General features: G+C 36.0%; 1 protein-coding gene across 1 annotated transcript in view; it reads left to right on the forward strand.

The window, feature by feature from the left end:
• DHX15 (DEAH-box helicase 15) overlaps nt 1-16288 on the forward strand; it is a 54957-nt gene that overhangs the window by 1352 nt on the left and 37317 nt on the right. Inside the window, exons 2-3 of the mRNA XM_001917634.6 lie at nt 5482-5917; nt 10879-11072. Coding sequence (XP_001917669.2) covers nt 5482-5917; nt 10879-11072 — 630 coding nt within the window. The remainder of the gene's footprint in view (nt 1-5481; nt 5918-10878; nt 11073-16288) is intronic.

Here is a 16288-nt window from a genome sequence, read left to right on the forward strand (position 1 = left end):
AATAAGTTCTCGGTTTTTCTTTTTTACAACCCCCTCCCCCCGGCCCACCTTCATAAGCAGCTTTTGAAACACGATCCTTTTCAAAACCGTTTTTAGTAGTTATGGCAAAATAGCGCCCGTGGGGGAGGTTGTTTGGGAGTTGAAATAATTACACAGACTCGTGGTGTTTCCGATTCCTTTCCCTTAGCGTTTCCTTAAAGGTACAGGGGAATTTAACAATTGGCTTTAGCAGTTGCGTCAAAATCATTTCTTCTCCGGTGTGTGTTTTCATTCCTGAGGTACAGTTTATCTGGATAAGTCAGGCAAAAACACAAAAGTCTGAATATCTAAATGCGTTGCATAATGTTATCATTTTATTGTGTGTTGTACGCGTACAGAATCACTGTGTCGAGTCATCTGTGTAACTTTATGAATTTCTCTTCACCCGAAGTCTTTCTTTTGGATTGATTTCCAGGTATCTGTTCAGTGTTAGTGGAGTATAAGTCAGGATAGGATGTACTTTTTAATACTTTCTCCTGTAGCGAGTATGGAAAGCAGCAGTATGTAACATTTTAATCTTGTAAGGTTTTTTAGTTTACAGTGTTAGACGTTAGTTTTCTCTCTTTTTAGGCTGCCTCCTCTCCCTCCCCAAAACTTTAGCTCATTTGAGCTACACGTCACAGACTCGTTGGAGCTGGAAATGACTTAGAAATGGAGACCCAGAGTTGTTAAGTTGGCTTGCGCAAACTTACACGGTTTACAGCTGGGTCTAGAACCTTGATCTTTTCATTTTCACTCTTAGCCTCTTGCTTTTTCCATTACAGCACATAGTCCATGACTGTAGTTAAGAGTCATTACAGCCTATTTTAATGACATTCATAATGGGTTGTTAAAGTAGGGAACACTTGGTTCTCGGTTCCTGTGAAGCAAAAATAAATTGCTTGTCATCTGGCTAAGATGCAACTGATGTCTCTCACAAGAGTTCAGATTGGAACAAAATATACTGGGAGGGAATGAATTTACTTACTCGTAAATGTATGTATGTGCACCACTTAATTGCTTTTTAGAGATTAGTGGTCCCATAATATGTATATGGGGTTCCTCCCTATCTCTTGCAAAACCGATATCCTGAGTAAAAATGTGGACTTTTTAGGTCTATGACGGTGACGTTATGATTCTCTTGGATGTTATATGGCATCTATCTGTAAGTGAAGGAGAGTTCATCTTTGGAATAAAGCCCAAGTTCTGAGGTTCTGGAGGGAAGTTTCTGTATTCGTTTCTGTGTCACTTGAATGTCATTTCTCTTAGAACTGATTTTCTTTAGCACTGGGTTTACAATGTTTGTTAGTGCTTGTGTTTTTTTCCCTTCATATTTGATAATTTAAAAAGTCACTTTTGCTGACTGCCATGCAGTCTTGCAGATTTTTTTTTAAGCCCTGCTAGTTAGCAGGTAATTTTTTTCTTAGAGAGTAGGCTTGTCAGTCTTTTGAACTCCACTGCCAAACACGGGTGTCCTGTTTCTGCGATACTGAGAGGGGAAGGTAATTCATTGGGAGATTTCACTCAATATGGCTTTATTTATTCCTGATACGTTTTAATTTGGGAGTCAGGTAGGGAAGTAAAAGGTTTCTGTTACATAATGACCATATTCCTTTTTCCATCCTCCCACAAAAATTTCTGTATAAAATTATTACCAAAAAGACAGTTTACTAGTGAAGTATGGAAAAAACTTTCAAAATATACTGTGCTCCCAGAAGTGTTCTAGGTGCTTTATATATATAAGCACATTTTCACGACATTCTTGTGATGTAGGTGATGTTATGTAACTTGCCCTAGGGAACACAGGAAATGTCCATACACAAAGATGAAAAGGCAAAAAATTCCCTGAAATCTTTATCCCTATCCTTAATCCCTTGAGGAACATTTTTTTAGATCTCTGCATATTTATTTATTCACAAATGTGAACAATAATAATTACTATCAGTGGATATTTCAATGTGCTTTCATTTTTATTCACTCACAAATATGTCAAACTATAGAATAGATGTACATTACCCTTTTCATTGGCTGCATTGTATTCCACCCTGTAAAGGGGTATCATAATTTATTTAACCAATATTCTGTTCATTGATGTTTGGGTAGTTTCCCAGTTTTTGTTGTTTTGTAAGTGAAAAGTGTGACGCACATCTTTATATGTACATATTTGCACACTTATATCCTTAGGAGAAGTTCCTGCAAGCGAGATTGCCAGATAAAAAGCAATGTTTATTTAAAATATTCTGATTTTGATGACCAGTTTACATCTTGATTAGTAGTATCTTGTTCCTGTTATTCCATGTAGAATTTTAACAGTGTTTTAAATTTTAAAAGAACCCACTTTAATGATCGGCAATATTGGGCATTTACTGTGTTCCAGGGACTACTTTAAGCACATTACATATAGTAACTCATTTAATGCTTGCAGTACCCCACAAGACATATGAATAGCCACATTTTATAGAGGAGGAAAGAAATAACTGGTCATATAGTTAGCTTGAGTGCTGAGCCAGGATTGAGCCAGAGTACAGAACCATGTGCTCAACAACTGTGTCATCTTGCATCTCTCTCTCCCAGTGTTGTGGCTAAGTGATTATAAAGCACTGCTTTGGTAATCAGGTGTTTTTTTTAGGCATTATACCTCAATTAGTAAATCTTTTTAACAAACTTCTTTATAATAAAAGTACTTGTTTAAGAAAGAAAACATGCATATGCACAGTAGTCTGTCTATATTTATAAAGTAGTGGGTTTGAGCCCCCCTTAACTGACCTTTAATTTTTAATCTTCCCTTCTTCCATTAAAGGTAGATAGTTTGAATCATAGGCAACATTTCGAGGTGATTGAATTTGCCTTCTGTGTCCTGCCTGTTGTCTTCTTATTTTAAGCTAAGAGACTATTTCATTAATACTTTTACGCTTTGCAGAGTAGCAAATTGAGGCATATGTCCTACCAGTGGTTACACAACTGTTATTGATGTTAGTGCTCCTTTTACTCTTATATCACAGTCACCCCCTTTGTTGGTTAGCAGCTCATCATTGTCCTCAGAATGTATTTTATGCCTCCTATGCTGAAATTATTTTTGGTAATGAAGTTTCTGATGAAGCGGGTCCTTGAAAAACAAGTTGGTTAGTGTAAGTATTACTGTAACAAAGCAAAATGGTATATGATTTACTTTGTTCATCACTCTCCATTCTCCATATTTTGTTACTCTTGAAAGATTAGGTCCGTATGTTAAGTACCTGGTACTGTGCTAGAAATGTAGAAGTTCATTAAACTTTGTTGTCTGAACCCCCACCCCCACCCCCTGCCTGCCACAGTAGAGTGAGAACTAGAAATGTGAGTCCTTTTTATTTAGACCAGATGTTTTTTAAGGGTTCTTTTATGTTCCATGATCTTTAAGGTGTTTCATCTTTGAACCATTTGTGCCTACAGTAATTCTCACTTTGCTCGGCACGTTTCTACGTACCCTGTTATAAACTGTTTCTAATTCACTTTTTGGGGCAGTATACATTTTTAATTAATGAGAACCTTCGACCAGAGGCGGAATAAGAGAGGCAAAGAAAGGATGGTTGACGGCATATTTCAAAGATAAGCCAGGAAGGTTTAGTTTTGAATTGTGAAAGCTAATCTTGTATGTTTATTAGGTTATCCTTTGGGTTCTTTTTCTCTTTGATTTACTTTGTCTTTATGGCAGATGGGATGAGAGGCTTCAGTCTTAGCTTGTATGTCCTGTGATTCCATAGAACGTGAACATTGGGATGGGAGAAGGGAGAATCACTTTTCATGTATTTTGTATATATATACATGAAAAGTGATTATATATTTATGAGAAGAATATATATATATGAAAAGTGTATGTGTGTAATAAGACTTTTCTCTCATCTTTAAGTAAATTCCTATGGAATAGAATTATACACTTTGGGAAGGACAAGATCAAATATAATTGATCACCTTACCATTTCTGTAATTGAGGAACCATTGCCAGCTCATGCTGGGGTTTTGCCTTTTAGCTGTATTCTACCAAGGAGAGTTACTGTTGCCCAGCTGATGTGCTGTTAGAGAGAACGACTGGTTTTTCCTACTCGGCTACTGATAACTGGGGCATGGGAAATTTGGATGTCGTGTGTGTTATGAATAAGGAACAGTGACATATTTAGTGGCTTGTGTCATAGGTCCATGTTCCCTCACTATTTCAAATCTGGATCCAAACATCTTGTCGCAAGTTTGTCTGCTATAGGACTTGGTCTGAAGTAAACTGGACTAGTAGAATGAATAAGTATAGATTATTTTAAAATTACTATTCAATTAGAGATCATCTCTAGTAACTGGAAGTAGATATTAGAATTGACTATTTAAAATTGATATAAGTTTAATATAGTGATCACCTGGATAATTTAAATATTTTAAATGACTTAATAGTATTCAGTGACACTTGTTTTTAATTGGCTGTATTTCACTTTATGATTGCCTAAAGTGTACATAGGTTTAACAAAGTACTTCCAATGTTTACTATTGTTATTAAAGCTATCATGCAAGAGTAAACAATGGAAACAAAAGAATAAAAAGTGTTTTAGTTATAGTTTTTCTTATCATAGAGCAGTATATGCTAATTGAACAAAATTGAGAAAGTGTTGGAAAATGTAACTTAAGAAAACAAACTCGGCCAGCCCAGTGACGCAGCAGTTAAGTTCACATGTTCCACTTCTCGGCGGCCTGGGATTTGCTGGTTCGGATTCTGGGTGCGGACATGGCACCACTTGGCAAAAGCCATGCTGTGGCAGGCATCCCATGTATAAAATAGAGGAAGATGGGCATGGATGTTAGCTCAGGGCCAGTCTTCATCAGCAAAAAGAGGAAGATTGGCAGTAGTTAGCTCAGGGTTGATCTTCCTCAAAAAAAAAAAAGAAAAAACAAACTCACCTAAAATCCTTGAACTCATATTTATATTTGTATTATTGTAGCTAATGTGAGGTGCAGTTTTCTTTGTGTCCAGTAGCAGTTTTTACTAAATTTTGATTATACTTTGAGTGCAAAAAATACCTTTCATATAACTTGAAGGAGAATCTGGGAAAGATTGTGATGCTGTCCTCTTGGCCTGATTTGACCCTACCTTTTCGCCACCTGCACTCAGTCTTTAACTTTTAATGTCTAAGTAGGAAGGGATTTTACCTGCAGAAGACTTAGTTCTTGTGTTATCTTAGCTGATGGCTAAAGGTTGTGGAAAGAGACTGTCCCCTAACAGAATTTGAGGCTTCATCAAGGAAGGGAAAGATGTTTATGGGTGAGACATGGCAAATCCTTAATTTTAAATTCTTTTTCATTATTTCTGATACTTAATATAATTCATCGAGTTTTGTATCAGTTTATTCATTTGGTTGTTGGACATTTATTTTCTTTGTGACTGTAACACTGCCATGAACATTTTGCATAAAGTTCAGAATCTGAATTCTAAATTTTTATTTTTAGGAAGGATCGAGATCGTGACCGGGATCGTGAAGATCGATCTAAAGATCGAGACCGAGAACGTGATAGAGGAGATAGAGAGCGGGAGAGGGAGAAAGAAAAAGAGAAGGAATTGCGAGCTTCTACAAATGCTATGCTTATCAGTGCTGGATTACCACCTCTAAAAGCTTCTCATTCAGCTCACTCAACCCACTCGGCACATTCAACACATTCAACACATTCTGCTCATTCAACACACACTGGACATGCAGGACACACATCACTTCCACAGTGCATTAATCCATTTACCAACTTACCCCATACTCCTCGATACTATGATATTCTAAAGAAGCGGCTTCAGCTCCCTGTTTGGGAATACAAGGATAGGTTTACAGATATCCTAGTTAGACATCAGTCCTTTGTACTGGTTGGTGAGACTGGGTCTGGTAAAACAACACAGGTGAGTTATTGTATACCATGGTACATATTTTATTAATGTTTAAGTTTACTAAATGTTGCTTAATTTGATCCTGGTGATCATTGCCATTGTTTCGTAGAACATCTTAAAGAATATCTGCTTTGATCTTTAGTACTTCTAAGTGATTTAGAGAGTAGGAATACTGTAGGGAGTACATATCTTCCTGAGTCTGTATGGGGAAATAGCAGTGCTGTTTTTTCCAGTTTTATTACGGTAAGTATGGCAGGGTGGTCCTCTCTCGCTCACTTTGACTCCGGGGTAGTATAGATTTAGGGGTACAAAATTTGTTTTCCAGTGCTTGGATGGAGAGATGTGAACTATTGGAGTGGTTTTTGTCATTCTTGTTCGTTTCTTTGTTTTGCTTTTTTGATTTTTTTGCATTTGTTTTGAACCATGTGAATATTATCTTTCCTTATAAAGTTGAAAGAGCTTAAAGGCTTATAGTAAAGTCTCTTTATCCCTGATCTCCATCCATCTAGTTACACCCTATACACACACACACACACACACACAGAACTAAATGTTCGTGTCTCGTTAGTAGTATATTTAGGATATTTTTCAAACATGGATGAGCCATTATTTACTAGGTGCTTGTTATAGACATCTAGGCTGCTTCTAATGGTTGTTTTGCATACGCAAGTATGTCTGTAGGGTAAATTCTTAGAAATAGACGTTCCTGGGTCAGAATTGTTTGTAATCATGATATACACAGCAAATAGCCTTCCACAGGGAACATAATCAGTTTACCCTTCCATGAGCAGGTATGAGAGCATATGTGGGAAACCATTAGAATCTACTGTGAACTTAAATTTTTACAAATCTGATAGATGAAAAATGGTATTTCAGTGTAATTTTTAGTTTGCATTTTCTTGTTATGAGTGAGGTTAACCATATTTTCATGTGCTTGAGCCTGACCCATCAGTTAAAAATTTCATAGAGATTACAAAAGTAGCAGTCCCTGGCCATTGTAGGAAAATTTGGAAAATTCAGGAAACTGTTGAAGTGAATTTAATGATTACTCATCTTACTGTGCAGAAATAGTATATTGTTTCACCTGTGGGCCTGTTTTCCATGTTTATGTACCTATGATACATGTTTATAATTGAGCGAACTGCATATACAAGTTATCCTTTTTTTTAAGTTACGTACCCTTTTTTTGTTACTTATGCTACAAGTCTATAAATTTGAATATTTCATGGAGACACTTTGAAGGCTACAGTAGCAACCAAAATAATAAACTTTTGTTAGAGACTGAGCCTTAGTACAACTTTTAGTGAGGGAAAACTTAGTGTTAATGTAGGAACTTAAACTGTTGGTTTATCATCATCTTATGGAAATTTAGAGAATTAAATACATGAAAAGATATAACTAAATTTCTTAATATCATAGTATTTTTAATATTTCAAATAGTTTGTCCAGTTTGTGTAATATTAACAGCACCCATTTAATTAGCAGTTGGGGAAAGCCAGGCACTGTGTACTTTGTATTATGTATTATCTCATTGAAGTTTTTTAACAACCTTGCAAGGAAGTTGCTAATCACCATTTTACTAATGAGCAAAATGAGGCTTAGATTTAATGAGAATCTTAGAGAGGTTTAGTGGGTTGCCTTAGGTTACATAGTTATGGATTTAATTGGGCTCAGTATTTAAAACTTTGTTCTTTTGTTTCATAGCCCAAGTTAGATATATTTCATACTGCTATTCTGTGGTTGTATATGGTTAACCTTATTTCAGAGATGAGTTTATTTAGTAGCACTTAGTGTAGAAGAAGGTCAAGTCACCTCAAAATAAGAGGCTTGTGATTGCTTGGATTAATATTTCGCCTTTCTTTTTTTGGATACTTAAAATACTTGGATACTTAGGATTGCTGGGCATTTCGGGGATTTAAAGGGAAACGGAACAGTTTAAATAGTGAATTTCGCTCAAATGCTTTTTGGCAGACTCTTACTAAACTTTGACTCAAAACCATTAACAGTAGTTAGCCATATTTTTGCTTATCTTTTTGTGCCTGTCAGAAAATGAAATCCCCCAAGTAAAATCTAAAGTAATGACTTTAATTTTTTTTTTCTTAAGATTGGCACCTGAGCTAACAACTGTTGCCAATCTTCTTTTTTTTTTTCCTCCCCAAATCCCCTCAGTACACAGTTGTATATTTTAGTTGTGGGTCCTTGTAGTTGTGGGATGGGGGACGCCGCCTCAACATGGCCTAACGAGCGGTGCCATGTCGGCGCCCAGGATCTGAACCCTGAGCCAGCGAAGCGGAGTGTGCGAACCCAGCCACTCGGCCACGGGGCCGGCCCCCTAATGACTTTAATTTTTGACTGAGACTCAGTAAATATATTTTACGTTGCAACTTGGTATGCATGTGCTTACACGCATAGTTGAGAAACTGAAACTAGTTCAGCCAAAAGGGACAGACAGCGTGAGCAAGGGCACAAGTTTTGGAGAAGGGAAAGCATTGTATGCCCTGACCAGAGTAAAGGGTGTGTATGAAGAGTTAGGTAGGACGGGTGAGGCTGGAACAGCAGGTCTTTAATACAGACCTTTCTAATTAGATTGGGGAGTCATCAGAGCTTTTTACTTGGAGGGGAATGACAAAGAATTTTTACAGAAATGTCCTGTCTAGTGAGAATGTTGATGACAGACTAGGTGGGAGGTTGTAACAAAAGTTTGACTCTGTAGGGTGGTAAAAAGGAGGATAAAGGATAGATTGGAGTTATGATGTTATTATAACTGAGTAAGGGACATGGGGAGGAATTAAGTATTTCAGGGAAGGTGAGAAATGGTTTTGGTTTTGAACTTGTCGAATTTGAGATACCAATAAAATATTTATTCTTCAAGTAGAAATGACCACTAGGTTGGGGATGGGATCTAGAGTTAGGATTGACATTGATTTATTATAGGTAGTGTTAGAAGTCAGGAGAATAAATAAGATCACCCAGGATAATGTATAAAACAAGAAGACTAGAGGACTTAGGATCAGTTTTTGGAAGATGGTCTCAAATGGAGGAAGGGTAGAACCTGAAGGGAAGGAGTAGTTTTAGAACTTATCCCTAACTTGAACAAGCCAGGAATTAGCATGTTTCAGGACCTGTTTCCCTTAATGCTGTTCTTAGAAATGTGAATAGATGCATTGACTGAGCCATTCTCCGAATACTGTCTGGGAACCCTTGAAAGTCCCTGAAAACCTTTCGAAGGTCCTGGGATTTTCTTCGTATACTTCAAACAAAGCAAATATTGTGACACATTCAAAATAGAAACAGATAAGAGAATCCAGCTATAGTCTATTAAGCTAGACATTAGAGATATGAAAAATGTAAAACAGCGTACTTTTCTTCCTGAAAATTTTTTTTATTTGGGAGATGTAGTTATTTTTCATAGAAAATGTTGTTTATGTTAACGTAGAATGGGTGTTTACCGTTAGGAATTAATATTTTAACAATTTTTCAGTTTTAATTTCCTAATATAGTAAGTCTATTAGTTGTTTCACATCCTTGGTTATTTTAAGAATATAAGCAGGTCCTGAGATAAAAAGTTCGAAAACTGCTGAATTAGCCAAAACTGTTTATATCTTATTTTTAAAGTGGGAGTAAGCTATCCCTTTCACTGGAGTGCATTGAAAAATCTGTGAACATTTTTGCTTTGAGAATTCTGAATTAATTTTATATAGCTTTAATTGACCAGTGAATGTTTTGAATTTCCTTTTGCTTGGTCCTTTAAATTAAGTACATTTTGCCTTTGTAAAAGCCTTGCTGAAATGAAGATATGTATAAAGCTTTGCTGGAAAACCACTTAAACTTTGTTCTCTGGGTTTACAGACCCAAGGGGATCCTGCTATTTTAGTTTAGTAATTTTGTTCATTTTGAATCCTTGTTACCTTCCTAGAGAAGCAGCATAATCACCCTTCTCCCCTTTCGGCTATTTGTGTCAGTGACAACGGTTATCCCAAAATTGCAGAAGTAACCTAACTAAAATGTAGTAATAATGCAGCAGTCAGTATTCTTCATCAGATAGCATTGTACAAACAAAAATGAAAGCAAAACGCATTTTCTGTAGCATTAGAGTCTGAGAGGCTTTTGGAGGCTGTGATGGAGACCCATCATGCCTTTCTTCTAGCAGTGGATTCCCTTTTGATGTAGTGGACACTTAGATTTTTTCCCATGGTTCTTTTCCAGGTAAGTGACTGGAGAAGAACCGTGAAATTAGAGGCTCTATTAGCTTCTGTTGATAACAGAATGGGGAGAAAATGCACTGTCATCATAGCAGCCAACCAACTTGTGCTTATTGGTGTTATTTTCTTCCTTCCTACTTGGCTGCCGTCCTTTCTTCAGGGATGTGCTGCTTCTCTAGATTCTGTTGAATTTGAGATTGGCCATTACTAACATTGACTTTTAAGATGGTATCTAAGGTGTTGCCCTTGTGCATACCTCTCCTGAGGGGAGGAGTTAAGAGTCTCTTGGCTTACAAAGCAAATTGGAATTGAATTAAAAGATACAGCTTTATAACTACAAGGGGATATGATTTCTACTTTTACCTGCATTTTGTTAAGTCCAAGTGTATAGGAATTTATGTTATAGTTTCTTAAAATATATTTGGAGACTAACATTTGTTATAAAGTAGAATTTTTCATGAGTTGGATTTTTTTTACCCCATTGCATAGAGAAATGCTAAATGATGGAACGGTTCGCACTGTATAGCGTATTCGGCAAAGCCTCAGTGGATCTAGCCCACTCAGGAATACAATTATGTCATATCAGTGTTATCTATGACTCTTTGACTTGGAAAGCTCATGCTGTTATAAGTTTGAGTCATAAATAATAATTTGTAGTGTGCCTAATTTAATTTTGTTTTAAATTATTGGAATGAGATAAAACACTTTATGTGACATATACTTGATGTGCAGGCAGGGTAGAATTAATTTAAATGTGAAATTATTTGATAGATTCCACAGTGGTGTGTGGAGTACATGCGATCATTACCAGGACCCAAGAGAGGAGTTGCCTGTACCCAACCCAGGAGAGTGGCTGCAATGAGTGTGGCTCAGAGAGTTGCTGATGAAATGGATGTGATGTTGGGCCAGGAAGTTGGTTACTCCATTCGATTTGAAGACTGCAGTAGTGCAAAAACCATTCTTAAGTAAGTACTTTCTTTAAAAAATGGACACTTTCTTTGCTTTTAGTTTTCTGTCCCTAGAATAGGAGACTTTGCTAATGGAGCCTCAAGTCCTCCAAATTTAGAGTAGTCTGGAGTAGACCTGAGAGTTACTGGGTGACTTTAATATGGATTCTTTTTCTTGATATCGATATGTATAGCTATTCAGTGGAAACTGAAATTCAAAGGTCAGGTTTCAGTTCCTTGGTGCTGTATCTTAGGTGAAATGTTCTATCATTTAAATGTGATAGGAAAGTTAAAGCGATAAAGCTTAGTAAAGCGCAGTTACTTTCAGAAAAGAAGGATACGTGGGATGGCACCTGGTTTATTTGGGGGAAAGGGCTTTTACTGTTAATTATACAGCTGTTACCATGCATATGTTATGAGCTAAAAGAAGGAATCTTTTGTTCTGTAATATACTCTTAAAGAGTCTCCTCCTTGGAGTCCTTGTTCCTCTTCATTATAGTTGTGGTGCATGTGATTGACTCCCATATTGAGCTTCTTTCTAACATTTTATTTAACTTGCCTAGTTTTTTAATCTTTGTCTTATCCTTGCATTCTGCAGAAGTAGTGCTATATGTGTTGCCTGATGGTAATTCTTTTGAAAATCTTATCCTTTTGTTGCTTCTGTTTATTCTGTATATGTGACATTTAAATCATTAAAAAAACCAATGATTTCTTTGTTGTGATGGAATCTTCTCCCTGAATTTGTTTTTAATTTTAGATGATTTTGGAACAGAATGTTACATGGGCAGTGATATGAGTCTTTGATGGCAGAGATAGATTTATACAGTGTTATGTGTGAAAGCCATGTGTTTTATAGAAATTTTCAAGTGTATTCAGAAGTAGAATAGTATAATGAACTCCCATGTATTTGTGCATCTTCAACTATGGCCAGTCTTGTTTCATCCATATCTGAACCTTTTCCTTGTCCTATATTATTTAAAGCAAATCCTGGACGTATAATTTTATCTGTAAATATTTCAAAGTCTCAAAGAGAAGTCTTCTTAAAATATAACTATGATATCACAACTTAAAAAATTTCCTTAAAATATCCAGTCACTCTCCAGGTTTCATGTCAGTTTTTTCTAGTTTTTTGATAAATATTGTATTTTATTAGAACTTTAGATAAATGAATTCAGTATTATTTTTAATAGCAATTGGACTTAAATATTTAAGTCAGCTTGTCTTTATGACTTTATAAGACATGTTTTTGGCTTAACTCTTAATTTTCATTGAATAAATCCTTTAATGATAATCACATTATTGATCACTTATGTTGTAATTGATAAAACAATTACATAAACAAAATCATAACTTGCCATTTTATACTACTTTAAAATGCAGATAATGTCAAGGACTTGAAGATTTAATGAAGGACAGATTTTACTCATTTAGGAGGAATAATATTCTGCCATTTGATTCATTATGCATTAAATTTTTCTTGGTAAACTACAGTTGAGCAGAGAGAACAGAATTTGGAAATTGGGAGATGAGAAAGTTATATGTACTGTTGGGGCAGAGAGAGTGTGTGTGTGTGTGTGTGTATGTGTATGTAGGAGGAAATGGTAGGCTTTCAAAAGATGTTTGTGAAAGATTTTGGTTCCATTAATAGGGAGTGATAAGCAACATAAATAGATTTAGTAGCTCAAAGTGAAATTATTTTTGGCATTGTCATGTTTTCTTGTGGAATGGTTTCCAGAGGCTATAACAACTTGTTTTAAAAATCTTACTCCAGACAGGGTAAGCTTATTGGGATTTCTTGTAGAATCTTTTGAAGAGCTAGAAGCCAACCTAGTGTTATATTTAAGTGATGTTTAATCCTATTTAATACTATGAGGCTAGTGGTAGTTTTGACTAATGGGAATGCTTTATTAAACGCAGTGTTTTATGAGTCCCTAAATACGTCTTGTGTAGTCATCTATCAACTCATTTCTTGAGAACCCAGATGTTAAAAAACAGCTAAAGCCTTAACTTAATGAGGATCAGTTACACAGTTAATTGAGTAGGAAGAGTGAATACATCAGATAACTGTTGGTACCCTCCATTAGCTACTTTCACATATGGAAATAAAATGACTCTATCCATTGTGTAGCCAGAAGAAGCCTTTAATTTTCACCACAGAAGAATGATAAAGAGGACTAACTTCTGAAGATTCTGCCTCAGGGACTCAGAATTTAACCACATTGATACTTCCTGATTGATTGTTAGCTGTAAACAAATACTTGTTTACTAGTTAAATAAGTTTGAGACTACTTTAGCTAAATTAGTGTATCTTTAAATCGTCTGTATACAGGGGCTTTCAAATATAGTTCCTTCGGTGTTTGGAACAGGTGCATAAATTCTAGTCTCTAGGTCTAATATTGTGCTGTTTTCGGAGGATTGGATCTAGCATAAATTAGTGCACACTCTGTCAGACTAGTCTTATATAGCTACCTGGTCCGAGTAGACAAGTTAGTTTTCAAAACCACCAATGCTAAATGGTTTTTATATTTCATTTGTTGTGTCTTTGCCTCCATCTTTTTTTTCCTGCAGTATCTCTTTGCAATATATTTATGTTTCTTTTGCCATCTTGGAATAGGAGTTATGAAAAAACACAGAACCAATGAGGTAGCTAAAGAGCAGACCAGTCAATGAACTAACTATATGTTGCCAGATTTGTGGCTAGTCAGTGAAAAATATCTTAATATGTTTTAATGTAAGGAGGAAGAGATTGATATACTTTTACAGTGGATTTTAAGAAAAACGGAGTTGTAACAAATTTTAAGAAATCCAATCTTCACTTTTTTTGAGAAAGCTGATAATTTTTTAAGGAGTAAAACAGTTTTATAGTTTTGAACCTTTGGGAAAATGTCCTATTTGAAGTTGTTATTTTGGTAGCCAGTTTCACTATTATTTTAGGTGATAAGCTTTCTCTTTTTTTTCCCCCCCAAGCTGCAAAATTACTGAGATTTTGATATTGAGTGAATCCAGTAATTTACACAAGTAATGCATAGTCATTCAGTCAGCTACTAATTGAGGACTTTCTGTGTAGTGGGCAGTGTCAGGTATAGTAGTATAAAGTAAATCTAGTCCCTGTCCCCATAAAGCAAATAAAAGTGTAAATAGAAAATTTCAACTTGTGATTAGGCTTCTGAAAGAGAATGTTGGACTTTATATGAAAGCATGATTTGAGGATTCAATTTAGAATGGGAAAGAAGTGAAGTTTAAGTTAAAGTCTGAATCGAAAGTAATGGTTTGCCAGAGTAGGAATTGGGCTACAGGGAACTTAGCTTTCTAGGCAGGTTGAACAGCATTTTTTTAAAACTTGTTTTCTGGAGGGAAAAATGTTATACTTGAGAAGGCACTGTAGTCTGTGTATACTTAAGTATCCAACTGATTTGTGTAGGTCAGCATTTCCATGCCAGATCACTTTTAAGATACTACAGGACTGGTTTATGGACAAGAGTAGGGATAGTCAAAGTTTGGTTTCTCTATCTGCCTTGCCTAACTGGAGCAGAAACTCTGGGAACAGAGTTTGAATCTGTATACTTGCCGTATGCATGGAACCTTTTTTTTTTTCATCTGAGAGAGGTGGAAGGGGTGACAAAGGAGTGTGAAATTTGTCACTACAATGTAGACTGTGGGTGAATCTTCAACATACTCATGGAAAAGGGGTAGATTCTTTTCATGGGAAGACATTTTCCCTGATTCGTTAGAACTTCTTTTGGTGGACAGAGTATAGTCATGGGGTGATTTGGTGCACATAGTTTGCCTTTTATTCTGAATCTTTTGCTTTTGAGTGTCAGATTCATTTCAATTTTGGAATCTGTCAAAGCTGAGGACCCAGTCTGGGGTAATGTTCATGAAGCCGAAAGTGTAGCTCTTTCTTGGAGGACATGTTTGTTAGTTATGTAAGACTGCACCATCCTGAGAGGTTTATCTTCTGTATAACTTCAGGGCAATCTACTAGAAGATCAAGAACAATTAAAGGCAGAGGATGTGGTTGAAATCTGTAATTGAGCAACAGGGAGAAATGTACAGTCTGGGTTTCAAGGTGTGATAAGCCCCTTGTAAAGCTTGAGAGAGAGAAGTTTTCAACAGACCAGCCGAAGTAATGCCACTCCTCACAATATGGATCAGAAACTTGTAGAATGTTTTAATCTCCAAAGGCAAGAAGATGAAAGAGAATCCAAAAATATTTAACAAAAGAACCCAGTACAAACACTGCTACACTAAGGAGCTGGCTGGAACTTTTAAAGTTGACACGGGATTACCAACTATTGCCATAGCAGATTCTTTGGGGCTACTGAAAACAAGTTTGAAGCACCGACTGCATAAGGACTACTTAGAGATTCCAGAGTAGGTTTCCAGCAAGGTAACCTCATTTTAAAATGGATAACTTGAGAAGAGAATCAAAAGGAACTAGGCCCTAGAGCATAGACTTGAGGATCACAGTGCCTGAGTTGTGTCCTACCTCTGCCACTTACTAGCTATGATCTTGTCTGTGATACCCTCCCCACACTTACTGCTTTTTCAGAAGATGAAGCTGACAGTAACTAACTCATAGGGTTGCTCTGAGATCAAATACATTAATTTGTATCCAACCCTTAGTGTAATTCCTGGCACCCAGCAAGTGCTAAGTCAACATTGCTACTCTTGCTGCTGCTGATAGTGCGAGAAATTATTGGATCTTATTAACCAGTTAATCAATTAAAAAGGGTCTTATAAGACTAATTTAATAAAGTTCCTTTTAACCCAACAATTGAACTATAATTTGGGGGGTTTAACTTGAATTAAACCTTGACATTATTAGTGACTATGAAATGAGTGAGTGAATCCAAATATTCATTTAGGGCTGGAGGTAAGATGTGGAAAAAGGGTTTGGGACTTTAAAGATCATTAATTCTACAAACATTAATTATAAACTAATTTATTGAACATCTGTTATGTGGTAGGCTTTGTTCTAATTCAATTGTGGCACTGAAGTTAGATAAAGGTAGTTTTACTGGACCTTTAGAAAGGGGTGGGTATAAAGAATAAATGTAGTTTATTTACCACTTAAGCAGTTCATACCAGAGAGACTAAAACATCACTGTTATTCTAGAATTAAAATTCTGTTGGTTTTTGTTAATTCTTGGAAAGCTAATTTGATTTCTTAAAGGTCAGCATATGTTATTATGTTTGACCTTTCTGTTTATACTAAAGCACTTACCCTGGAT

The sequence above is a fragment of the Equus caballus genome, chromosome 3 (genome assembly GCF_041296265.1).
Source record: "Equus caballus isolate H_3958 breed thoroughbred chromosome 3, TB-T2T, whole genome shotgun sequence".
NCBI classification, from domain to species: Eukaryota; Metazoa; Chordata; class Mammalia; order Perissodactyla; family Equidae; genus Equus; species Equus caballus.